This window comes from Perissodus microlepis, chromosome 4 (assembly GCF_051167445.1).
Source record: "Perissodus microlepis isolate ML-2025 ecotype Zambia chromosome 4, ASM5116744v1, whole genome shotgun sequence".
NCBI lineage: Eukaryota > Metazoa > Chordata > Actinopteri > Cichliformes > Cichlidae > Perissodus > Perissodus microlepis.
Window position 1 is genome coordinate 192,454 of NC_140464.1, and position 27,164 is coordinate 219,617.

General features: G+C 43.7%; 1 protein-coding gene across 2 annotated transcripts; it reads left to right on the forward strand.

Moving 5' to 3' along the window:
* The first annotated feature begins 717 nt into the window (after positions 1 to 717).
* syngr1a (synaptogyrin 1a) lies at positions 718 to 14,637 on the forward strand. Of its 2 annotated transcripts, none has more exons than XM_084924872.1 (4): positions 718 to 1,253; positions 4,384 to 4,621; positions 4,716 to 4,861; positions 11,922 to 14,637. In XM_084924872.1, exons 1-4 carry the CDS (start codon positions 1,152 to 1,154, stop codon positions 12,042 to 12,044), a joined length of 609 nt encoding a protein of 202 aa, XP_084780998.1. In that variant the 5' UTR covers positions 718 to 1,151; the 3' UTR covers positions 12,045 to 14,637. The 2 variants fall into 2 exon arrangements, with proteins under 2 accessions (XP_084780998.1, XP_084780999.1); XM_084924873.1 differs by lacking the exon at positions 11,922 to 14,637 and adding an exon at positions 5,092 to 5,423 and having other exon boundaries at positions 746 to 1,253.
* Positions 14,638 to 27,164: the final 12,527 nt, after the last annotated feature.

Genomic DNA, 27,164 nt, shown 5'->3' on the forward strand with positions numbered 1-27,164 from the left:
GCTCAGACTTTAAAGTGGAACTCGCTGCAGTATGTCGCAGATCAGAGTGAATCAATGTGATTGGTTGAACAGATACTCAGGTGTGTGTTTGCAGCAGATCAGAACCATGGTCTGGATCAGCGCACGATCACATGGATGTTCAGTCTGAGCAGCTGGAGCTTCATTTCCTGCTTTCAGGAACAAGCTGCACATGAACGAATGAGAGGAAACTCGGAGTCTTTATTCTCTCAGCTGCAGCATCGCTGCTGGTTCAGGGTCAAAGAGTAAAGATCAAAACAATCATTAAATATAAAAAACTTGTAGCTGTTCAGGCCACAGCTCTGATTGAACTGAGGAGACCAGCTTCTGCAGGTTGAAACCAGATGTTTTTGTGGTTTTTGGGTTCTGTGAAGCTCCAGATGTTTCAGTGGGTGATGGTCTGGGGCTGGGCTGTACTCAGGTCAGGAATGGAGCTCAGTGAGGTTCCCTGAGACAGGCGGTGTTAGGGTTAGGAGCAGATGTTGCTCTGCAGATGTACTTTTAATTAATGAGGCCTTCACAGGGGTCACAGCTACCCCCCACCCCTCAACCACACCATCAGGGACAATCAAGCTGATGGTTAATCTCCAGACTGGACAATGAAGATGGGAGGTCTTCCTCAGAGCCGCCGCCATGATATCCCGGTCTGTGAGTTCATCACCGCAAACCTCTAATCGCTGGGATTTACAAAGCTACTGGGAAGGAAGGAAGGAAGGAAGGAAGGAAGGAAAGAGGAGACAGACATGAGTAGTTTTCCGCCCTGAGGTCTGCCTCGCAGGCAGCTCCTCCTCTCAGGCAGAGTAACGCCTCCTTCACTATGATTGGATAGCTGTGGCCGCTTCCTCTGATTGGTGCAGCGGTGCCCACCCTGTGAGTCGGTGTGGGGGGAGCTAAAGGCTGTTGTGCAGTGAGGGAGGATGAAGAGGATTACTGCAGATTACAGAGTAGTTTATAACAGCAGAGAAGAAGAAGAGAGAGGCACACCCAAACCAACTGAGCCTACTGGTCTGACTGGGCCTGTCCTGATGCAGTGAACTGGGACCAGTCTGTTTGCGACTAACTGGACTTGGCTGGGTTCTGGAGGGTTGAGGTGGACTGCAGTGGTCTGAGCTGGTCTGAGGAAGAGGAAGTGGATGGACGGTTTCCAGGCGTACGGGGCGGGGAAGGCCGGCGGAGCGTTCGACCCTGCGACCTTCATCAGGCAGCCGCAGACCGTCGTTAGGATCCTGTGCTGGGTAAGTCCTGTGATGTCATAATTATGTCATAGATGGGTCTCTAAACAAACCAATCATTAGTGTTATGGACAAACCTGAGAGGTCTCACGGTGCCATCCAATCAGATCCAAGAAGCTGTGGTGTCATGTGACAGGCTCACCTGTTTTATCCTAGAGCGTTCAGGTGAGTTTGACAATGTGGGCTACACATTCTCTCAGAGTCTCATCTGCTGAACGCACAGTCTCACACCCGCGCTGGTGCCTGGCCCCCTCCCTGAATGCCTTCCTCTCAAAACATGCCCCGCATGTTCCCCAACACGTGTTTTAAGCTCCCTCCAGCAGGGGGATGAATGTCTGACAGGTTAGAGTAAATCCAGCCAAGTGAGGCAGAAAAAACTTTAATGGAGTCCCGAATTGTCCGAATTCTGAATGAAGTCTGAGGTTTGACAGAACCTCTTAGATCTGTGGTTCTGATCCAGTTCAGGTGAGTCTGGGTCCACCTGGTCTGCTGATGTCCATCCTCCTCTGATGTGCCTCTGACCTGAGAGATGATGGAAGTAAAACTTCAGGAGATCAGCATCTTCACAAATGTCTGCCTGTTCTGTTGTTTAAGTGATCAGCCTTTGTGTTAATGTGTGACTGAGTGGCTCTGGTTCTGGTCGGTTCTCTCTCTGTTTGGGGTCAGCTGTCACTTTACTGGCTGCTGGGTCCTGAGAGTCCTGTGTGATTCAGTCATGAGATTGGTGTTAAAATTCCTGAGGCTCAACACAAGACTGCTCAAACAAAACCTCACTGTTTGACTCTGCAGCCACTCTGATTGGACAGCTCAGGAGAGAGACTGCCGTGATTGGATAGAAACATGCAGTCCTCCACGCCTCCATAGCACAGGATGGAAGAGGTAATTGTGGAGCTGGGAGGTGTATGCTGCAGGGTAACAGCTGCTTGCTGGTTAAAGGTCACATGGAGCTCTGTTAGGTCCAGCTGCACATGATTGATTGTTTAAAAGCTGAAAACCTTCCTTTATTAACAGGTTTCTGATGTGAAATATTTGCAGATCTGCAGACGCTATTCAAGGACCACAAATAAAACATTCTCCAAAACTGTGATCGTCTTTGTATAAATGTATTAAAGTGTGACAGGAGCCGTGTATCCACTCGAGCTGCGCTGTGTTGTTAGCATTTTTAATGACTGCAGTGCTTTCTTTGAGGAAGTCATCAGACTGCATGTGATCATGCCCACTCTGCCTCCAGAATCCAGCCATGGCACAAAAACATCAAACCTTGATGCCAAGGACATACCGTCCTGTTGCTAAGTTAACTTTCATTTTACAACAGCCGTCGGGTCCCAGCTCAGGCAAGAAACAGGAACTGTTTCAGTCGGGCCTCAGAGCCATTCATAGCACCGAAACTGTTAACAGTGATCTGCTGCTCACATAATAGTCAGGTGAAAATAGAAAGCTGATTCTGACTGATACCACGGATGATAAAGTGTTCTCAGCTCACCTCAAACACTGTCAAATCAAATCAAATCAAATCAGCTCAACAAACATCAGCAAACACACAAACTGTGTGCGTGTAGTTTGTCCCACAGTGTGCTGCAGCTAAAGTCCAGCTGCTTATTTGTCAGAAAAGACAGAGCGCTACGTTCACTCAGAGATGGAGAAAGATAAGAAAGAAGGACAGGAGAGGAAGCAGAGAGCTTAGAGTCAAAGGAAGGATGCTCATTTAAAGCTCACATGGAAGTCCTCATGTTGTTAAATCTGTACTTTAAACCTAAACTTTTACTTGAGTAAAAAAGTTGCTTCGGTACTTAAACTTTTACTGGAGTATTTTTTTAACACAGTTTCAAAATACTCCAACAGCTCCAGTAGAAGTACAGCAGCTCCAGCAATGGTGCTGCTGTACTTCGACTTAAATAAAGAATGTTCCTACTTTTGCTATCTCTGATAAAAGCAAATTCACACCAAGCAGTCCTGCTCTCAAAAACTGACATAGATAACTCTGCTGGATCTAAAAAAATAAGTGCTTAACATTTTTAAAACGTGATTAGTGCCATCTTGTGTTACAGCACAGTGTGACATCACTGGGTTGGTTGGTTGCTGCTAATAGATTTGGGTTTTTTTATGTTCCAGTTTAGTTTTTTTTTCATTGCCTCACCAAACTCCTCCCACACCCGAGATTTTGCTTGGGAGAGACCCCAGTCCACAGGATCTTCACCTCCGTCTTCCGGTAAAGCTTCGACAGCATTCCAAGGCAGACTGAGGACATTGAGTCCAAATGGACCATGTTCAGCACATTGCTGGAGCTGCTGCACTGAGCTGCATCCACAAGGTGGTGGAGTCCATCATGCAGAAGGAGCTGTATGGAGCTCGGTTAGCCTGTGGGACTTCGAAAGCAGTCGATAGGTACCGACAAGCCTAGCAGAAAGCGGCTTGGGCAGTGGCCAACGCAAAAACTCCTGTGTGGGAGGAGTTCGGAGAGGCCATGGAAAAAGACATTCTGTGTGCCTCAAAGAATCCACCATTTCTCTCTTTGAGCCACTGATCTCCCATTGGCTGTTCCCGCTGAAACTCTGTCTGCCCCCTGCTGTCCTCTGTTGATGGCCTGGTAATGGTTCCGTGTCTGCGTTTGCTTTTTCATGTAATATGTAATTTCATGCACGTTTATAGGTTGTTGGATTTATTTTTGAGAGAGAAGACAAATATGCTCAAAGTGCATTTATAAAAAAAATATTAAGCAGATAAAGGTTCAAGATAAAAATGGCTGCTGTGTCTCTTTGGTCACTCAGGAAACCCAAAAGAAAGAAAGAGCCCCACACCCAGCCAGTAAACAGTGTTCCTGCGGGTCACAGAAACAGAACGTTAACATGATTGGTCAAAACTGTTGAGCGTGGCCTTGACATCTGACGTCGGCTCATGTTTCTTCTTCTGCGCCTTTCTGGACATCTCCTTATGTGGAGATGACACTCTCATTACCATGCCCCAAAAGGGAAATTCTGTTCATGTGGATGTAGTGTTTTCAGAGGCAAAACGAACAAATTATGAGATATATAGCCTTAAATATAAAATTACATTCTAACAAGGTCAGTACACTTTGATCAGTAAAAGCTGTGTTTAAACTTGCTTATTAATAAACTTTACTTCCTCGCTCCAGCTCTTCTCCATCGTCATCCTCGGCTGCGTTGCTAACGAGGGCTATGTCAACAGGCCAGAGGAGGTGGAGCCGTATTGCATCTTCAACCGCAACCAGAACGCCTGCAACTATGGCATCACCATGGGAACATTGGGGTTCCTATGCAGCGCTGCTTTCCTGGCACTGGATGTTTACTTCCCCCAGATCAGCGGCGTGAAGGACAGGAAGAAGGCCGTCATGGCTGACATTGTAGTGTCAGGTGAGTGTCCATCTCCTGTGCTTTGGAGTCGGTGGGATTAGGCACGTGTGTTTTGTGCATTTTGTTAAATGTGGTTCCTCCGTGCTGTGTGCAGCTCTATGGGCCTTCATCTGGTTTGTGGGCTTCTGTTTTCTGGCCAATCAGTGGCAGGTCTCTAAAAAAGAGGACAATCCTCTAAACGAAGGAGCCGACGCAGCCAGAGCAACCATTGTTTTCTCCTTCTTTTCCATCTTCACCTGGGTAAGTATGTGAAGGCTTCCACTGCTGCCACCTGCTGGTCAGACTACTGCACAAACACGTTTATTTAGAAATATTTAAACCCTTGCACATGTATAAGATATGTTGTGTACATGTAACAAACAACTCATATGATTCTGTTTCCTTCTGTCTGTGTTGTCGTATGTGTGTTGTGTCCCATGTCATGTGATGTGACGTGCCTCATGTCATGTGATGTGACGTGTTGTATGTAGGGCGGTCTCACTCTGCTGTCTCTGGAGCGTCTGAAGAGAGTCTCCTTTGAGGAAGAATACAACAAACTGTTCAGCCCTCCTCTTGCCTGAAACTCAAACCTTACTTGACTTGTCTCTTTTAGCCAATCAGGGGCGAGCCTTCATGTGCTTTCTGTTTCCTCCTCATAGCTCAGTCTGGACTCTTATTCTAAGTGCCTTACTGTTGCTGCGGTAACAGAGTCATTCATGAACTATGTTGTGCGTTTTCTTTTTGCAGTGATGTCGTTGTGTGTGATGTGATATCACCATGTACTTTGGTGTATGAAGAGCTAATAAAGTGACATTAAGATTAACATATTAAAGTAGAAGCATGGTCCATGGAGAGACAATGGACTGCTCCCTGCTGCTGGCTGTCACCTGGTCGGGTTTATGTGCAACACTAAAGAACAAACTTACTGTACTAAGCAAAACTCTTGAGTCATTCTTAGGATAGCTAAGAATAGATGCGGTGATTTATTGAAATCTGTGCAAACGTATGTGGAATACAGTAAATGAGTTTGAATGATTGTAACGAGCTTGAAAGTGAATAGTTGGTGTGAGCAGCTTCATCCTTCAGCTCCATCTGAACTCTCTAAGCAGCTCTCTCATCTCTACGAGGATCTTCAGAAATAGCTCTCCAGGCTTCCAGAAGGACATTCAAAGCTCCTCTTTGGATGTTTCTGCCTTTTGTCCTCTGTCAGGGTGATTCCACGCTGCTTCAGTAATGGAATCAGAATATCTTTATTGTCCTTATAACATGTGCAATGAACAGAACAAGAATAGATATAAAAAAAGGAATAAAAGAATACAGTCAGACAAAATCATATCTATCTATCTATCTATCTATCTATCTATATATATATATATATATATATACACACACATTAGGGGTGCAACGATACTCGTATCGCTATTGAACCGTTCGATACAGTGCTTTCGGTTCGGTACGCATATGTATCGAACAATACAAAATTTTTAATTCATGCAGATTCACTGAGCGCAGCGCAAGCTAGCAAGACAGAAGCTAAGCTCGTTGCAACATGGCAAATTGAACCTCCCCCACCCTCATTCAGATCTGGCATTTGGAACTATCTTGGTTTTCATGTGAAGTATGACCCTGATGGTAAGCGCGTCATGGACAAAAGTAAAACAGTATGTCGGATGTGCTATGCAATGCTCAATTGGTGGGAACTAGTGCGTTAGCATAGTTAGCTTGTTAACGTGTTGACGCCGTCCAGCCCGCAATCCCCGGTAACTCGTTAACGGAGATTTGCCGCGTTATGGCTTTAATGTCATTTTAACGAGATTAAGGCTGACAGCACTAGTGGGAACACAACGAATATGACTGCACATTTACTCCAACATCATCCTAGTGCAAAGACAAGTGGAAGCAGACAAAAACAACAAGCACGCATGCTACAAACTTTACCCGAGTCATTTAGACAGCCGTTAGCACATGATTCTCCTTATGGGGACCTGATATGCTTTTTTAATTTGTCATTTATTAAAATTATAAATATATATTTTAACTCAAAAGTACAGTTTTTAAATTGAAATTTTAAAGTAATAAAAAAAATAAATCTATCTGATGGAGAAATCACTCGTCTTTGGAAAAGAGAGTTTATTACAGAGAAATGGTTCTTTCCAAAATAAAAGCTATACTATACGCTTCTTCTGGGCTATATTCTCAGCAGCATATTAAACATATCAGGTCCCCATAAGGAGAATCATGTGCTAACGGCTGTCTAAATGACTCGGGTAAAGTTTGTAGCATGCGTGCTTGTTGTTTTTGTCTGCTTCCACTTGTCTTTGCACTAGGATGATGTCGGCGTAAATGTGCAGTCATATTCGTTGTGTTCCCACTAGTGCTGTCAGCCTTAATCTGAAATGACGTTAACGCCACAACACAGCAAATCTCCGTTAACGAGCTACCGCGGATCGCCCCGTACGTGGGGCTGGACGGCCAACACGTTAACGAGCTAACTGCGCTAACGCACTAGTTCCCACCAATGTAATTGAGCATTGCGTGGCACATCCGACATACTGTTTTACTTTTGTCCATGACGCGCTTACCTTCAGGGTCATACATCACATGAAAACCAAAATAGTTCCAAAGGCCAGATCTGAATGAGGGTGGGGGAGGTTCAATTTGTCATGTTGCAAGGAGAGCTTAACTTCTGTCTCGCTAGCTTGCCCTGCGCTCAGTGAATCTGCATTCGACTACTCCGCCTAGGCTGCACTGTCAAGCGCAGATCCACTGAGCTCTCAACACAGACAGCATCGTCAGAAGGAAAGTTGATAAAATAAATAAAAAATTTTGTATTGTTCGATACATATGCGTACCGAACCGAAAGCACTGTATCGAACGGTTCAATATCGATACGAGTATTGTTGCACCCCTAATATATACATATATATATATATATATATATATATATATATATATATATATATATATATATATGCGTGTGTGTGTGTGCTGTTTCTCCAAATTAGCACTAGCACTGTTACCTTCATCCTCCACATATTCTCGAGTTCTCAGCCTGGCCTTCTTCCTCTGCTTATCCACTACTACCATGTTTGTTATGTTAGCCATCGCTGGTTTGTCCATTTGTATCTGTAAGTCCCGTAGGTTCCTAGCACAGATGTTACAGATGTTCCTGTACACTATGCTGGCCACTTGGTTATGGCGTTCCATGTATGCCCTGCCTGCTAGCATCTGCACCCTGCTGTTATGTGCTGGATTGTCTCAGGGGCATCTTTACACAGCCTGCACCTGGGGTCTTGCCTGGTGTGATAGACCCCAGGCTCTATGGATCTTGTGCCCAGAGCTCCTCTGTAATATTCTAGATATTTATAATTGAGTTATTTGTATATTTGAGCTATTTCTTTTAATTTTTAAACTTTGTAATATATTGCAGTATTTAGTTCAGTCTGTTACTTGTATTGTCTTGGAGCAACTGTAACCACATAATTCCCTTGTCCAGCCACTGGTAGGATTCTGGATGTCAGCCACCTGCCGGTGGTACATTCCGTGCAGTGGGCTGTCCTTCCATGATGGCCCCTCCTCTTACCCCTTGCTTCTTTTCTTTCTCCTGTTTCTTTCTTCGGTATTCACTGAACAGGTGGTCAGTTGTGGCCATCTTCCTGATGTACTCATGGAGTATAGTTGGATAGTAACGAAGAGAGGAAAGGGCAATCAGAAATGAGCGGACATGGAGGACACCTACAAGTACCTGAGAATCCCACAGGCAAACGGGCAATCACAACCACTGCCTGCAGAGGGTCAGGCAAGTCCTGAGGAGTCAGCTGAACGGTAACAACAAGATCTGGGCAATCAACACCTACGCCCTGCCACTGATCCTGCTGGGATATTAAGCTGGCCAAAGGAGGAAATGGAAGCCACTGACCATGCATGGAGGTTTTCACCCCAAGTCCAGCAGCCTGAGGCTGTACGCTAAGCAGAAGGAAGGAGGCCGGGGACTGGTGAGTGTCAGCACCACGGTCCAGGATGACACAACAAACATCCATGAGTACATCAGGAAGATGGCCCCAGCCAATTGTGTGCTCAGTGAATACCTCAGGCAGCAGAAACCCAAGAAAGAGGAGGAGCCATCATAGAAGGACAGGCCACTGCATGGCATGTACCAGACAGAAGACAGATAGAGGACATCCAGAAATCCTACCAGTGGCTGGACAAAGCTGGACTGAAAGACAGCACGGAGGCACTAATTATGGCAGCACAGGAAGCAGCTCTGAGCACAAGATCCATAGAGGCTGGGGTCTATCACACCAGGCAAGACCCCAGGTGCAGGCTGTGTAAAGATGCTCCTGAGACAATCCAGCACATAACAGCAGGGTGCAAGATGCTAGCAGGCAGGGCATACATGGAACGCCATAACCAAGTGGCCGCCATAGTGTACAGGAACATCTGTGCCGAGTATAACCTGGAAGTCCCGAGGTCAAAATGGGAGATGCCCCCAAGGGTGGTGGAGAATGACCGAGCTAAGATCCTGTGGGACTTCCAGATACAGACAGACAAAATGGTGGTGGCTGACCAACCAGACGTAGTGGTGGTAGACAAACAGAAGAAGACGGCTGTAGTGATCGATGTAGCAGTTCCCAATGACATCAACATCAAAAAGAAGGAAGACAAGAAGCAGGAGAAATACCAAGGGCTCAGAGAAGAGCTGGACGAGATGTGGAGGGAGAAGGTAACAGTGGAACATGCTTTATCCAAAGCTCACTCTCTGTGCATTCACTCGGTAATTTACATTCACAGTATTCACTCACTGCCTCTTTTGAGTTTTGCTAGCTTAGCTTAGCTCGTAGCCAACTCGCTAGCAGCATGGCCTCTTCACCTGTCCCTTCTGCACTTTCCTGCTCATTGTGTCAGATGTTTAGTTACTCCTCTGCCTCCTTTAACAGTAAGGATACTTGTAACAAATTTAGCATATTTGCAGCTCTGGAGGCTAAGATCACTGAATTGGAGACTCGGCTTTGCACCTTTGATACACCCGTAGCTAGCCAGGCCCCTGTAGGCGGTGCACCCAAAGACAGCGTAGGCCCCACTAGCTGTTCCTCGGCAGACCCCAAGCAGCTGGGGAAAGAGGGCGGCTGGGTGACGGTGAGGAAGAAGCATAGTCTTAAACAGAAGCCCCAGGTACACCACCAACCTGTTCATGTGTGTAGCAGTTTTTTCCCACTTAGTGACACACCCGCCGGGGGTCACACTCTGGTAATTGGCGATTCTGTTCTCAGACATGTGAAGCTAGAGACACCAGCAACCATGGTCAATTGTCTTCCAGGGGCCAGAGCAGGCGACATTGACAGAAATGTAAAACTGCTGGCTAAGGGTAAACGTAAATACAGTAAAATCATAATTCACGTCGGCCGATTGACGGAACACCTGGTTACGTCAATTGGAGGTCACTAAAATCAATATTGAATCCATGTGTAACTTTGCCAAAACAATGTCGGACTCTATAGTTTTCTCTGGTCCCCTCCCCAATCAGACCAGGAGTGACATGTTTAGCCGCATGTTCTCCTTAATCTAAGGAGCTTGGAAAGAAAAGCGTCTGGACTTCTTTGAGTTGCTTGAAGACGTTTCACCTCTCATCCGAGAAGCTTCTTCAGTTCTATGGGTCAAATGGTGGAGAGTCCCAGATTTAAACACAAACCATTTGACCCTTAGAACTGAAGAAGCTTCTCGGATGAGAGGTGAAACGTTTTCAAGCAACTCAAAGAAGTCCAGACGCTTGTCTTTCCAAGCTCCTGTCATGGCTCGTAGGATGAGCTGTGTGGAATTGTTAAAGTACCCAAAATGCAGGCACTTCTGATGTGAGGAAGCTTTATTAAAGGAGGTGGAAAGTATACAAGGCAAGGGTGGCGAAAAACAGAACTGGGTAAACCTAAACTGGGAAAACTAAAGAGCAAACCATGAAATGATAACCAAACGTGGAAAAGGACAGAGAGATGCAGACAGACGCAGGGAAACCACTCAGGATGACGGAGGAGATTAATGCAGACCAGAGAACAAAACACTATATAACGCAGACGAACCAGCAACAGGCACGCAGCAGTAATCAAGGGATGGGAGACAGGACAGGAACACACCTCGGAGAAATCACAGCTGACGAGGCAAGGGAAATGTAAACTGAACACACTCACATAAGACAAGGACCTTCAGAATAAAACAGGAAACTTACAGACACAGAGGACCAGACAAGACACTGAACTTAACAGACAGACAGACTCACGAGCAGACACAGTGACACCATGGACAGACAGAGGGAACATAGGCAGGCATAAAACAAAACTCTAACACATAGCAAACCTAAACAAAAGACATAACAGAATAAACAAGAACATAAAATAATATAAAGAAACACAAAACACTCAGTCCCCAGACTCAGGACCATGACAGCTCCTTAGACTACGATGACGTGGATGACTGAGAACCTTCACAGACATGTTCTCCTTAAATTGCTGGCTGTCTGAGTGGTGTCCCAGAAACGATGTGGGCTTCATAGATAACTGGCAAACCTTCTGGAGGAAACCTGGTCTTGTTAGGAGAGACGGCATCCATCCCACTTTGGATGGAGCAGCTCTCATTTCTAGAAATATGGACAAATTTATTAAACCCCCCAAAATATGACTATCCAGAGTTGGGACCAGGAAGCAGAGTTGCAGTTTTACACGCCTCTCTGCAGCTTCTCTCCTCCTGCTACTTCCCCAAAAACCCGTCTCCATAGAGACTGTGTCAGCTCCCAAACAGACAAAAAACAAACTAAAAACCAGAAACAAACAACTTAAACATAAACAATCACAAAGAAAGAACAATACAGTATCCACATCTGAACCAAAGAGTAAAACAGTGAAATGTGGATTATTAAATATTAGGTCTCTCTCCTCCAAGTCTCTGTTAGTACATGACTTAATAATTGATCAACAAATTGATTTACTCTGCCTTACAGAAACCTGGTTGCAGCAGGATGATTATGTTAGTTTAAATGAATCAACACCCCCGAGTCATTCTAACTACCAGAAACCTCGAAGCACAGGCCGAGGGGGAGGTGTGGCAGCAATTTTTCACACCAGCCTATTAATCAACCAAAGACCCACACAGACTTTTAATTCATTTGAAAGCCTGATGCTTAGCCTCGTCCACCCCAGCTGTAAAACTCAGAAACCAGTCTTACTTGTTATCATATATCGTCCACCTGGGCCTTACACAGAGATTTCTCCGAATTTTTATCTGATTATTGTGGGTGCTTTTAACAACCCCTAACATGCATGTTGTGTGTCTGCAGGTGCTGCAGAGCCTGCTTGCCATCCACAGGTTCAAATTGGGAGCCAACACCGTCATGTTCAACCAGGACTACATGGATCCTAATCCACACGAACCCATGGAGGCCGCACCCACGACTGAATAAATCCCTTCAGATGTGCTGGGTAGTTTTTGTTCGATGGATTTTTGTTCTTATGGTGCATTCAGGGACTCAACATAGACACTTTCATTGAAAATGAGTTCCTCTGAATCAGCAGCCAATCACAGTCCAGAACATGAACAGAAACAACATGGTCAGAAATGATCTAAATCCTCCACTTCCTGCTGAAAAATCACTACCACAATACAAGCAGCTTCATGGTAAAAGGCTGATCACAGTTACTACACTTTTCAGAGACTTTTCTGCCCATTTTTAGCTTCAACCTCCTAAGACCCGAACCGTTCCACGGCATGCATTTTTAATTTCCCTTTGATATTTGGGCATATTGGGGCCCGATGAATGTAAAAACAAAGAATTACCAGATTTTTTTTTTACCTTATTTTTGTTTTTAAGAAAAATGAGAGCCACATACAAGGATATTCGTTTAAAATTCTGATAGAACAGTAGCAGTATAATGTCCTCGTAAGTGGATATCAGGCCCTTGTAGAGCAAAATTGAGTATTTTGGTCTAAATAACCCAAAATGTGATGTCCACATATGTGGACGCCAGGTCCTAGGAGGTTAAAGCAGCCACAGCACCCCGTGCTGCTGCACCAAGCTAACCACTAGTGATGTGTTGGTCGTGAACGAAATGGATCTTAGAGCCGACCCTTTGAAGTGAACGACGTGAGCCGGCTCCTTATTGGGAGCCGTTTTTTTTTTTCTTTCTCTCACCCTCTCTCTCTGTCGCATTTTTCCCCGCTTCACTCCGCACACGAGCCTTGTGCTTTGCGCTGAGCAGAGGGGGGAGGGCCGGTAGTTACACTCTCAGAAGCACAGGAACAGAGCGGGAGGGAGGGAGAGAGAGAGCCAGGGACAACAACGTCACATTAGAAAGGTATAGTAATCATCCACAACTATTTTCAGTTGCGGATGATAAAGGATTCAGAAAGTTTATTCATGCACTGAATCCTATGTATACAGTTCCAAGCAGGAAAACATTCTCCCAAAAATCATCCCAGGCCTGTATGACAGAGAATGTGCATCTTCTTTTTGTTTTGCATATTTGAATTTATATTTTACTGTGTTGTGGTTTGCAGTGTTTTGTGTTGTTTCACTTTAAATTTGTTTAAAAGAAAAAGCTGAAAATTTAAATAGTTAAAAGTTGAAATCTAAGTAGTTGTTTTTTGTATTTTATAATTGATTTATTGCATTTTATGTGGCGTGAATAAATAAAAATATATTTACGGTGGCCCCTAGAGACAAAGCACGTACAAACACCAAAACACGTACAATCGCTTTCAAGCCCAGCTGCAGCTACATCCACCGTGGGCTCCAGCGAAACTTCAATACCAATGACACTAACTCAATAGTGTCCATCTGGTCCAAAACTTGTCGTCCTCCCTGTAAAACTGACCGGGGTGTTGCCCACAACGTGCTGGTCCACCTTGTTAGGGCAGCTAAGCCTACTGTCACACATGGTAATTCCAGCATCAACTGCAGTCTATTAAACATCCACTCTCTTACTGGTAAGGGGCATCTCGTCCAGGATCTCCTCTCGGACCGTAAGTTGGATTTTTCTTTTGCCTGACAGGGCTCTAGAGTGCGACCAATTTGGTCGCAAATGCGACCAAATTTTTCAGTGGTGCGACTAAAAAAAAAATTTGGTTGCACCTGTGCGACCAACTGTTCGGGTAGCAAAAAAAAAAAAAAAAAAAATCTGCAACCTTCCCTGTGGTCAACAACAGACACACATTTTGCCCCTATCGTGGACTAAACCAATCAGAGATAGTAAGGGGCGGGACCTCTCTGATTGGCCGTGGTCCAGTTGAAAGTGCAGGTGGAAGTGGGAGGTGAGTAGCTTGAATAAAGCGATATCAATTCATTAAATCCTGAATCGACTTTTAAATATAACTGTGTTTTGCCAGAAACGCCAGATTCTCAGATCAAAGCTCACAAAACCATTTCAACAACAACCAAACAGTAAATGAGAGCAGGTACACGGATTCCACACAAAGACGTAAACACGGAGCGGAACCGACGCATCAGAATCAGCTTTGTCTTTCTCGGCTTTCTCACCCGACGGCCCGTAGACGGACACGCTGTCGGAGCTTAGCGATTCTGATGCGCTGGTCCGCGCTGTGATTACGTCTTTTTGCGCTGATTCTGAGCTGCAGGTTTTGTCTCTCTCCAACCAAAATTCACCGAGCCAGCAGCAAAAGAAGCAGCAAACTGCGCTTCACATTTGATCAATGTCGTCATGAATTTTGCTGTTTTGCTTCCACGACTATTAAAATCACACTCCATGCACAGCTAGCTCTCTCTCTATCTCTCGCTGTACTTCAAGAACAGTTTCCCGTCTCCAATCTCTGTTTTCTGTATTATTCATTCGCTTATTACCCACCAGTCTACCGTTGTTTACAGCGCCGTCGGCTGCTGTCTTTTTCTTTTCTTTTTCTTTTTTTCACTTAAATGACCTCGGACAAGAAAGCCTATTTTTTCTGTTGTTCAATACTGAAGAAATTTAAACTTTATATGCAGAACATTGTAGAATATTTTTAAGGTTATCTGCTATAAAAAGCCAGACCAGGAAAATCTCCTTCATGTTTTTCTGTGTTTTATTCTCAGTTACTTTCACACAAAGGCATCTGCTGTGATGTTCACAATTCTGATGAAGTCAGTACTGATAAATGATCAGAATTATAATATTTCTGACTGTCTGAGGCTAAGTTGAATCGAATCGGGACTTTGAAAACCGGAATCGAATGGATTATAGAAATCAGTGATGATACCCAGCCCTAGTGAGCAGCCTAGGCACGACAGAAGTGGATGTAGCTGTAATAGGAAAAGAACTATTGCTAACTTTTCTGTTAAGTTAAGGCCTGATCCTTCTGAAATTCATAGCCAGTGCTCTGACACGGTGTCATCAATCTTTGAATGCTGAAAAAGCACAGTGTATCCAGAAAAACACATTATATTATATAAATTATTATAAAATTTGTGTGCGCCTAACTTTTGTGCGGGTACGCCTAACTTTTTAAAGTTAGGCGTACCGGTACGCCCATGGCAAAAAGTTAGTCTAGAGCCCTGCCTGACTGAAACGAGGCAACAGCCTAATGATTTTGTTTCACTTAATTACTCCACTCCATCTGAGTTTGTTTATATCTAATACCTCGCAACTCCGGGAAGGGCAGCGGCCTCGCGATAATTCACCGCAAGCACTGGAAAGTTCTCACCTGTCTCTGCCCCACCCTTCCACTTTTCATTTGAATACATCGCAATATAGCTCCTTAAATCTACTCCCACCATTATATGTACTGTGTACTGGCCACCTAAGCCAAAGAAGGATTTTCTAAATGACTTTGCTGCTCTTCTTACTCATTTCTCGGTACTTTCTCCAAATTTGTTGGTGACTTCAATATCCATATGGACAATGATAAAATCCCTCATTCCAGATATTTTACTTCTTGTCTGGAAAGTTCGGGGCTTCTACAATACATAAAGTTTTCTACTCATTCTAAAGGACATATCTTAGATTTGGTCTGCTGTTCTGGCGTTACCCACACTCACTGTAAAGCCCATTTGTTTCCCCAATCTGATCATAAGTTTATTTCTTTTACTGTAAATACAACAGCCTCCAAAACCTGTACTCCCGTGACATCACCTTTAGGAAACATAGTAATATTAACCCTGCTGATCTTTAATCTGCCATTTATGGCCTTCCATCTATTACAGCTCCTCAGCCCCTCATGAACTTGTTTCTCATTATAACGTCAACCTCCATAACCTTCTTAACATATTTTCTCCACTTAAACATTGAACTGTCTCATTTTCCCGTTCAGCACCATGGTTTTCTCTTAACCTGTGCCATCTCAAAGTTAAAAGATGCCAACTGGAATGTCTGTTCAAGAAAACCGGACTTACTATACATAACAAAATGTATAACAATCATATCTTGCTGTATAAGGACTGCATTGTTTCAGCTAAATCTGAATACTATTCTGGTTTAATCAGTTTTATTAAGGTAACTCCAGGTGTCTTTTTTCATTGTTTAGTAAAATTATAATTAATTTAGTAAAATTGCCCTCTCATATGGACTCTGCTGACTTTTGCAACTCTCCTATATCCTTTTTCACTCATAAAATCGCTGATATCCACCAACAACTTAGCTCTGTAGGAGCTTCTAACTGTGAAGTAGATTTTCCCTTTTCCTCACTGTCTTCCTCCCAGTCGTTTTCATGTTTTACTCTTCCCTACATAGCTGATGTATCAAATCTTGTACAAAAATAAAAATCCTCCACTTGTCAGCTCGACCCTCTTCCCACTGTGTTAGTTAAAGCTTGACTTCTCTCATTGCCTCCTCTCATAACTAGGGATGGGTACCGGTTCAGACATAAATGGTAGTAACCAGACCGAAAAGCAGCGCACATTTCGATGCTTTTTTTTTCCTGAGACGTCATACACTTTGGATTCTAGCCAATCATTTTACCTTTCCAAGGATAGTAGGCGGGCCCAGGTACGTACGTTCTTTTAGAGCAGAGCTGCAGATTAAAAATGCCCAAAGCGAAGCAGTCAAAAGTCTGGCTGTACTTCACAGCAAAATATGGAAACTCAGCAGGCTGCAACAAGTGCTTTAAGCTGATACTGTGCAAAGGAGGCAACACCTCGAATCTGATGAAACACCTGGCGACGCATAGCGTTTTTTAAGAGCTGAGAAATGCACCGTATTTGATAGCTTGCTGCGAGACCTCACACCGTGCACATCTACTGCGGGTGTGGTGCCTGTTATCAGACCCGGAGTTAGCAACATCCCCCAAAACCCGAAGATTAGAGAGAAATGATGACGGATGATGATGTTAGCAGTAGCCGCCGTTCTTCTCTGCGTGAGTAGCTTAATGTTGTTCGTGTGTAATTTACATTGAGTAGGCTAACCACGTTATTACATTAATGCATGTAAGGTGAACTAGCAAACACCGTCGTAGTTACATCTTGTAGTTGTCTTCTTGTTTGATGGCAGATGCTCCCTTCACCCTGGCCAAAAAGGCTAAAATGACCAAAGGAAAAGTGGGAAACAGCTGAACATGAGAGGTTTTAGGACAAGTTTGTGTTGTCTATTCTTTAAGCACCGGTTCGAGCGCCGTTTAAGCACCGGCACTGTTTCAAAAGTACCGGTTTGGCACCGGTATCAGATAAAACCTAAACGATACCCATCCCTACTCTTCTGTATTCTAAAGTACCACAAACACAGCTGACAGACACCTTCAGACAGCCTACTTTAAATTGTTATAAACTCTAGATGAACATCTAGAATTTATACTCGGGGGGGCAAAGAAAGTGATTAAATGTGTATATTTTTTGTTTTCTTGGCCCTGAGCAGTCTGATAATTCAGGTTAAGTTCAAAATGTATTGAGAGGTACTGAAGTGCAGCGATGCAGCATTTTCACATATAAATTGTAATATTTAAAATGACAGCAAAGTCAATGTGTTGAGAGTTTTCTCACCTGTTTCCACCTGTCGGGTGCTGCCGGGCAGACAGAGGATGGACGCCTGACGGAGCTCTGTGACTCAGAGTCAGAGTCATCGCTGCGTCTGAGCTGACTGTGAGACGAACGTCTCTGACACTGTTGTACCTTCCATCGCTGCAGACCACACCGGAGCGTTTATCTTGGATTCTGCTCCTGGCTCTGCCTTCCTGTCATCACCTGCTCTGACTAATTTTCGGTGAAAATTACACCTGCTGCTATTTTTAGCAGCACTGCTTCTGAAACACGCTGCGGCGCGTCTGGTGGGATCACAAGCATCGACCTGAGTCAGCGGCTATAATTACTGACACCCCACACACATACATCCACGCTCCTGTCATTGTATAGAGCTTTAAAATATCATGTCACATGTGACCTCTGACCTCTTCATCAAGGTCGGATAAGGTCAAACTTTCATGAAATGTCTTTTATCTTTGAAGCTGCTTAAAATTTGCTGTCTGTGTTTTTCATGACTGAGCAGCCGAGGTGTTGTGTCGTGGACCCAAAAGAACGGCAGAGAAAGTATAAGAAAAGCGAGTTTATTAAGGCTGATATCAAACAGACAACAAGGCGAGCTGGGGAAAACTAAACTAAAACCTAAACTGGGATAAACTAAAACTAACTATGACATGGTACATGAACAGGAATCAGAACATGTGCATGCAAAAACTGTGATAAGAAACATGAACCTGAAGCAAAGCATGAACGCAATCATGAGAGTTGAAGTCCATGACCTGATACAAACAGTCGACCCGACCCCGAACAGAGGGAGACAGAGGACTTAAATACACAGAAGAGTAATGAGGGAAGTGGAAACACCTGGGAAACACAGTCCACACAAATGAACATGAACGCCACAGGGGAAGTAAAAATAAACACACTGAACACGGAAACACTGGACCCTTCAAAATAAAAGAGGAAACGTAATGGAACGTAGACATGACAACACACAGACATGAAACACATGACAGACTGGGGAGACACGCGGAGAGACACGTAGATAAAGCAGACGAAAGCACGGACATAACTAAAGGGGAAACACAGAGGACAGGAAAAGAAACCAGGAGATGGAATAAAGATAAACTAAAGCTCAACTAAGACCAGCTCACAATAATAACACTAGAACATTCTCTCAGTATAAAAATGCTGGGTCACAGGCAATGTTGCCTCTAATGTTTCATGTGTCTGAGCGAACGCACAAACTCCCTGAGCGTCCCTTGGACCACTGTGAGCGACAGCAGGCGTGGTCATTGTGGTCACGCCAGCGTCGAATCCATCCAAGTTACATGTTTATTAAAATAATCAAATTACAGCATTTATGTTAGACTACTTTTAATTAACTGCTTTAGCCCACTGACAATGACAATTTCTTAAAAATCTTGTTCCTGACCTGTGTAGCATGTTAACACTATTGGAAATAAAAATAACTTGAACTCCAATTTTGAAAACTCAACTTTCTTTCTTTTCTTTCTTTTTTTTTGTATAAAGCTCTGACTTGTATTATGAGTCTGTGGTCTGGGAGAGAGTCTGTAACTCTGTCTGCAAATACAGTAAATAATGACCAATGTTGGGCAGTTAATTATATAGTTACTTCTTCAAAAAAGTAACTGAGTTATACAAACAGCGACGTTTTTTGCAGCTGTTTACCTAAAAATGCAGCCAAGCCGTTTTTATATAAAACGCCGTTTTCACCGTTTCTTCCCGCAGTAAATATAAACAACGACAGTATTCAGGAAGAAAACCAAACATTGCAGATATTTTATCATAACTCTGGTTTTACGTGGCCGATCAACACAATTTAAAAACTGGTATAAAGTCCACACTTTTTCCGTCAGTTGTTCCGTCTGTCCTGCTCACATCTCCAATGGTTGTACACGTTGTCATTAACGTGGCTTCACTCCACATCAGCTGCTTTGCTCGCTAAAACACCGGTGTCGGCACATAAGGACGCTGTCATAGCCTGTCAACCACGTTGATTAGCTGTGTATATACGAATGTGAATCGCATCATTGGCTGGACTATGGGATAAGGTGGCATCGTTCTGATCCCATACGGGAGCAGCCAGTCACTGACTAACACTGCAGAACAGAATTGTTAACGTTTTAATTTTAACTTCAATTCAGGCTAGATTTTTATGTGTGCAACGCAGATTTTCTGTGCGCAGAGACGTGCCAGCAGTGCGCAATTGCACACGTGCCAGCTTAGAGGGAACATTGGTCACAGGCCCAGCCCTCTGACAGTGTTGGCATTATTTATAAAATGATAATGGTATATGGTGATTCCAAATGTCTCATAGTGATGTCACATTTGACCTCTGACCTCATGTTGACATTTAAGATCTGCTTTGTTTTTCAAGTTACCCCCAAAATGTGTTTTGTTGTTGTCAGAAGCTGGGTGGGCGATTCTTTTTAAAAGGGGCCACATGACAAACCTGAGTTGCGTTGAAAGTGAAGTTTGCAGTATATTAACAGGGATTACTGATTTCTAGTTCATTTTAACTGTTCAGTGATAATAATCCAGTCTGTCTCAGGCGTGAACAAGGGCTCTAAAATCTGGTTGAAGGTCCCACCCGATGGTTGCTGGCATAGAATCCAGCCCCTTCTTTAAGGTTTTTCAAAGACATTTCATCCAGGAAGCTTGTTCAGTTCAAAACTAAAAGGTGGAGAGTCCCAGGTATTTAGAACTGAAGAAGTATCTGGCTTCAAAAAATGAAAGAAGTCCAGTCGCGTTCTTTCCAAGCTCCATACATTCACACTGTCGTCTTTGCCCTCAGCAAACAGACAAAGTTGTCACGTCTGCATTGCGTGCTGTGAATAAATAAACCTTTGGACATATTAACCATGAACATCATTACAGCCACACACAGAGACAGCACACTCATAGAGAAAAGCAGCCATCTTTGAATGCAAACAGGTGAGTCTGCAGATGGATGAGAGAAAAGATGACTGAAGAAGAAAATGCATCATGGGAATCCCCGGCAGCCTACACCTACTGCAGCATGACCAAGGATTCAGGGTCACCTGGTCCAGCCCTAACTATATGCTTTAGCAAAAAGGAAAGTTTGAAGCCTAATCTTGAAAGTAGAGATAGTGTCTGTCTCAGCTGTAGAACAGTATCAGAAGAACATGAAGCTCCAGCTTCATGGTTCTGAGCTAAGCTGAAAAAGTGCTCAGCAACCAAGATTAGAAAACTGACCTCGGACCCTGTTTCAGCAGGATCTGGACCCGAGGTAGACCGTTTGTGTGTGAAAGGGTCTAATAGCAGGTTGTCAGCCTGGGTGTACCTTTAGCCTGATCTTTGGACACAAACCGTTTGTATGCCTCTGACCTGAAGTCAGCTGAAGGTTTGTGGTGGCATGTCTGGATGTGAACGCTCGTGCCTCAGGTAAGAGCTCAGTATAATAAGAAAACCACAACCTGTCAGCAGACGATTACCTGATCAGACTGTAAACACAGCCAACGCGCTGACTCAGCAGCGCTTCATTCATTCATCAGGAATGTTTGTGATGATGCTTCAGATGTTCACAAACTAAAATAGATACAAGGTCATTGTTGCAGAGCCAAAAACTGCTGTCACTGATTGTGACCTGGAGCCAGTTCATCACACAGGGTTCAGTCCCAGAGAAGCTCAGTGAGGCCGTGAAATCCATAGACGTTCAATTCATCTCTCAAATAAGACACACAACTACAACATGGGAAAAGACCCAGGGAAACCCTGAAAACCATAAATTTCACACCCGAGCCTCAAATCTGATGTCAGAGGAGGCTGAGGGATGATGTGACTGAGTAGGTGGAGATACTATGTCACATTCAGCTTCGCCCTCTGCATGTCCTCCTTCACTACATCCATGAACCTCCTCTGAGGTCTTCCCCCTGTCCTCCTGTCTGGCAGCCCCATCTTCATCCTTTTTCCAGTAAATCCACTCTCCCTCGTCTGCACATGTGCAAACCATGTCAGCCTTTCTAACTTTGTCTCCAAGCCATCCATCACAGCGGGTCACACCTCTGTCTTTAAACCTTCCTCTCACTCCAGTCACAAAAGGTTAAAAATCAGCTTACTCACCATCAGCTTCACCTGAAAGTTCCAATCAAAGCTCACAACAGCTTCACTGGAAACATCTCAGATGATACTTCTGCTTCTGCTGTCATTACTGTTACTACTACCAAAATTACTAGTGCTCATAATCAGACGGTAAAGTGATCCTGACCTTCGGATATGAGCCGATCAGTGTGATGGCAGTTAGTTCACTTTCACTGTTTTTCATGTGCTGCTGGTGATGCTTCCAGTGACCACACAGAGGCTCGCTCAGAAATACCAAAATAATGACATCACACCGGCGCTCGCAGCCTCAGCACATCCTTTCTCCTCCTCCCTGTGATGCGTTCGTGGTGCAGACGTAGAGCTGAGGTCGCTGTACTTCAGCTTCATATGAAAAGCATAGACTGTTTTAAAATCAGGCACACAACTCATGCTGAGCGTGTTCCAGTCAGCCATAAAGAGCATCAGAGCGGCAGCACAGGTCAGCTGATCAGAGCCTCACATTCATTTAATTCATTTCAAAGTTCTTGTTTTACCCTCGCTGCACTCCTACATCTGATATTACAGACCCTCCTGCTGCCAAACCCCGGTTTAACCCAGACTTATAAAAATAATAATGATAATGAAAAGAAGAAAGTGCATTTTTTGATGCTTTATTCTGATGAAATGAAACATTTGAACAATAAAAAATAAGAAAAAATGAAATCAGAAAAAGTACAAAAACAATAAATAATAAATACATATAAATAAATAAAGGTATAAATAAAATATATGATTATCAGTACTCCTTGGTGGGCGTGGCAAAGGATTTTTTCATTGGGCGTGGCTCCAGTTGAAGCAGGACCTGTGTATCTGCTGGGTGGACTTTAGGACCCAGATCACATCTCTCCTCAGAGCCTCCCAACCACACGCTGCACTGTCCTGTGAGACACGACAAGATACGCCCACTCAGCTCTCATTGGTCCACACACAGTGACTCAAACATGTCATTTATTAAGAAGAAGCTTTAATAAAATCTTTAATCATTTTATATCGTTCATTTGATGTTGAATTGATTTAATAAAAATATATTTATTACTCGTGACGTTTTATGAATCAGACTGCAGAGATCAATTTTTACCTGCTGCTCAATGACTGCTGTGACGTTACTGAAGTACGACGACAGGAGACCTGATGCTTCCTCGTCCGAGGGCAGCTGCGGAGACACGGACCGTCAAATCACAGCAACAGGAGGCTGGTTCTACAGGGACAAGTTCTACACAGGCTGATTCTACATAGGCTGGTTCTACAGAGACCATCAGACCTTAGACCCGTTCTACAGAAACTACAGATTACAGAGACCACAATGACTGAGGCGGTTCTACTGAGATGGGCTCTGGTACTCACACAGCGACCCTCATCCTGCAGACGGTCCTGCAGGGTGAAGAATTCTTCGAGTTTCTTCTTGTCCCAGTTGACTCCGCCATCTCCCACAGGTAGCTCGTGTTCCTCGTACATCAGCCACATGCCTTCGAGTGACTTGTAGACGACCCACAGTACTCGGGGACACTGGAGTGGACCAATGAGAAATCAGGTCATATTCAGACATAGAAAACAAAGCTCTGTGAGAGCCGACAGGCCACGGTGAAGTTTACCTGAGATCGTTTGGCTGCAGTGGTGGGGAGGGTGGAGTCTGGAAAGGAGATATTGGCGTTGACCGGCCGGCAGTGGAGAGGAAATTTCGGTCCCTACAGGACAAACAGGAATCACTAAATCTTTATGGACAGATGACCGACTAACAGCAGCTGATGTTAAGGTGTGAGGGTTTCCGTTCCTACCGTGGCGTTGAGTAGATGGTGGGCTCCCGTAACCACTTTTCCTGTCAGAGGACGGCACCGCGGCGTTGGCTTGGCAACCAGCATCATCTGGAGACCAAAGAGCGGCAAGAGAATGAGGAGGACGATGGAGGGCGCCATGAGAGCCGAGCGGGTCCTTGTCTGGTCTGAGGTGTGTGCTGTGTGAGCCGGCAGGTAACCTGGAACAGAGAGAAGCAGATGGGCTGGATGTCAGCACATCAGCCAATGAGAGGACATCTACCTGTGTGACTCACTCACAAACCACTAAGAATCGGATTGAAAGCACAACCTGGACCCTCTACTGGCAGGTGAGTCACTGGAGGAGTGGTGTAAAGCTCATTAACAGGTATTTATGGAAAAAAAAACAACATCAGTGAGAAGTTAGACGTGTCCGCATATTTATGGTCATATCTTTGGTTTCAGCTCAGATACGTAAAACGTCCCAAACAGTTTCCCTGACGCTTACTACCCATCTAAATGCCTGAAACGGGATGTGACATCACAGCTCTGAGAGAAGTAAAGGTAGCTACAGTCACCAAAGCTGAACTCTGACCTGTGAGCGATCGGCCGGACTGATACCGGGCGCTTTGAGCGAATGGTATTTGTAGTGCGCCGAGGTGACGTGTCGCTCGCTCAGCTCCTATCAGACATAAAAACGCAACACTCTTTCCAGTCAGCAGGTTTTCCCGCCGCGCCTCGGAGCGTTGGTGGAATTATTCGTCAGAGCTACGAGACCCGATCGGGCGCCAACCGTCAGCTGACGTTCTCGTCTCGCATCATGAGTGGAAAATTCACGTTCTGACTCTAATGAAGAAGAAAAGTCCTGAAAGTCAATGAGTCACTTATCTGAAGCTTTGGCCCAGAAATGAAACTTAAAGCGCCTTCGTTAGCGCCTTACTGCTAATCATCAGGGGCTTTTAATCACCGGCACAGAGGGACCCGAAGCCAAATTGTTCAAAATGCAACTTTATTCAACAGCACAGAGCTCGCAGGCAGCCAGGGCATAACGCTAAAAAGTCTTCAAACTTTATTAAAACCCTCAAAACCTCTTTTAAACCTTCTAACAAATTAGGAACAAAATCATTATAAATTTGAGTTTTACTTGGTATTTTTTGAAGGATCAGGTTTTTTTTGAAAAAGTCGCACTGATGATGTAGAGCTCTGAAACCCTGTGACACAAAAATGTTTCATATTTGCCACATTTCTGTTTCACAGGGTTAAAAACCAGCTGATGTTTTTCCAAACTGCAGACTTCATTCATCAAATCACAAATAAAGCTGTCGCAGACATAAATGATCAAAGATTTTAGGAAACAGTAACTGAAAGTTCAACAGCTGACTGAGCAATAGAAAATCAATAATGGCATCAGGTTTCAAGCTGTTGTTCTAATGAAATATGTTTAATCCAGGAGTCTGAGGATTAATCTGAGGATATCAATAAAGCCCACAGCTGATCTAAAACTGCTTCAGTGCTTTGATATCTGAGTCGAGACACTCACCGTTGGCAGGGGTGCTGCAGGGTTGGAGGTGTCGGAGGTGTCGGAGGTCTGCGCTGATCTGGTTCTTCCTCTGGTGGTTGTTGTGGTTCTGATGAGAGTCTGTGTCATGTTGTGGTTTAAATAAAGCTTCATCCTGGAAAGCAGTAAATGAAACTCTGATGCATTCAACAAAAATTAAACATTTCTAAGAACTTCTGGAAATTTCCCAACCTCAGGCCCCACTGCATCCTGGCCACCCCCTCAGGGTGCGAGGTGGCGCGCGAGCCTTCGCTTTGCAACTGCTGACTCAACATGGTAAGAAATCCAGCAACAGCAGAGATGCACAAAACATATGGAAACATTGACGGTCAAAAGTTTATGGACAGCTGACGTCAGCTACACGTGTCGTCGGCTGGAGGCCCCAGACACTTTAATGAAGTGATCCGTGTCTCAAAGAGCACTTTCAAAAAGTAATCACATTACTGCAGTAACACTTCAGTGTGCAGTGTCAGAGCAAAAAGTTTTTAAATGGGCAGAAGAATCAAAAGCTCTGATGTGATGTTAGCTCCACAAGATCATTACTGTTCACTCAAACTAAGACTTGATGTGAACATTTTTTAACTACACTAAAATAACATTTAAAGTTTTAAAAACAATGAAACTCAATGAGACGATTTTATAAACTTGGAAAACTATATCAATAAAATCTACACAAAGGAGAAACAGAAGCAAACTCACAAACTGTAAATATGTCAGCTGCTTCATTAGTTTATTTGATTTTGAAACAAACTGTGACAGAAGTGTGCAGCTGGTTAAAGTGCAACAACAATTATGTTCAAGTCGTATAAAAACTAGAACTACTTCAGTTGAAACTTAAATGAAAAACTACAAAATAAACAAAACTACAGAATTAAATACAGTTTTAAAATAATGATGTAAATGAACGAGGTAACAAGTCAAAAAAGTCAAAAATAAAACGTACTAATCTGTAGCCTGATGTCATCAAAGCAGACACATATTAGACAAACACAGCAAGACCTTTGTAATTACTTATTGTTCATTTTCTCTTATATGTTGTTGTTGGTGGTGAAATACTTAAAAAAAACGGACCAAGTATTGAGAATCAGCTCATTATTGCCCCCAAAAAACTCAGTTTGGTTTAAACAGTGAGCTATCGAACCTGCCAGGAAAAATCTGTAGTTAATATACTATTACACAGTCAACCAGCTGGTGTTAGGACTATTCTTTATCCTGCAGTTTTTCTCCTCACTTTTCTGTCCGTGTGTGTGTGTGTCCTGTAAAACTCCTCCAGTGGTCAGTCAGTTATAAACTCAAAAATAAAGTAAGTAAGTAGTAAGTAGTAAGTTTATTTATTAAGCGCTTTTCATAGACAGGTAGTCACAAAGCGCTGCACACAGAGATTAAAATAAACAGTACGATAAATAGCAAAATGCACAATATACACAATATAGAGTTTAAATGTAAATGAAAAATATAAAAATGTAAAAAGCATTGGTCAACAGAAAGCTTGTTTAAACAGTAAAGTTTTTAACTGTTTTTTAAAGGATTCCACAAAGTGCACTGTCATCGCCTGATTCTGATTGGATGATTGGAATGCTGACTCCTCATTAAACACAAAAGTTTGTGAACATCTGAGTTTTGCTGCTGTATAAATGATTGTTTGAAAGTCAAAAGTAAGGAGATAAAATACAGATCAAAGGTTGGATGATCGATGGATGGATGATCGATGGATGGATGGTCGATGGATGGATGGTCGATGGATGGATGGTCGATGGCTGGATGGTCGATGGATGGATGGTTGTTTTATTTTGGTGGTTTCACTTTGGTTTTGTTGATGCTTATGTGCTGAATTTGAATCGGAGACGCGGTTCAGAGATGTGCTGTTTGAAGCGATTGCTCTGTAATGATCCATGTTTCTCATTCAGAAAATAAAGGATTAATATTCAGTTTGTTGTTTTTCATGAAACAAACAAACAAACACTTTGATTTCCTGCTGCTTGTTCCCTTTGAGTCACATGGAAACAATGATGTCTCTTGTAGTTTCTCAGTAAGTGTTCATGGACAGAACTGTCCTCGTCCTTGTGTTTGCGTCTATGAATCAAAGTAAAACCTGTGAGTTTCGTCACAGGAAGCGGTTTAACGCTTCAGTTTAAGTTTACAGAGAAGAAGAGAGAGCAGCAGAGAGGCAGGAAGTGCAGCTTCAGTCACATTTAGACAGAAAAGAAAGAAGGA

What these genes read in the sequence shown, in the direction of transcription:
- syngr1a (XM_084924872.1), top strand. Translation starts at nt 1,152, where the DNA reads ATGGACGGTTTCCAGGCGTACGGGGCGGGGAAGGCCGGCGGAGCGTTC. An exon ending in TCGTTAGGATCCTGTGCTGG is followed by an intron (nt 1,254 to 4,383) that starts GTAAGTCCTGTG and finishes TCCTCGCTCCAG; the next exon opens with CTCTTCTCCATCGTCATCCT. An exon ending in TCTTTTCCATCTTCACCTGG is followed by an intron (nt 4,862 to 11,921) that starts GTAAGTATGTGA and finishes GTGTGTCTGCAG; the next exon opens with GTGCTGCAGAGCCTGCTTGC.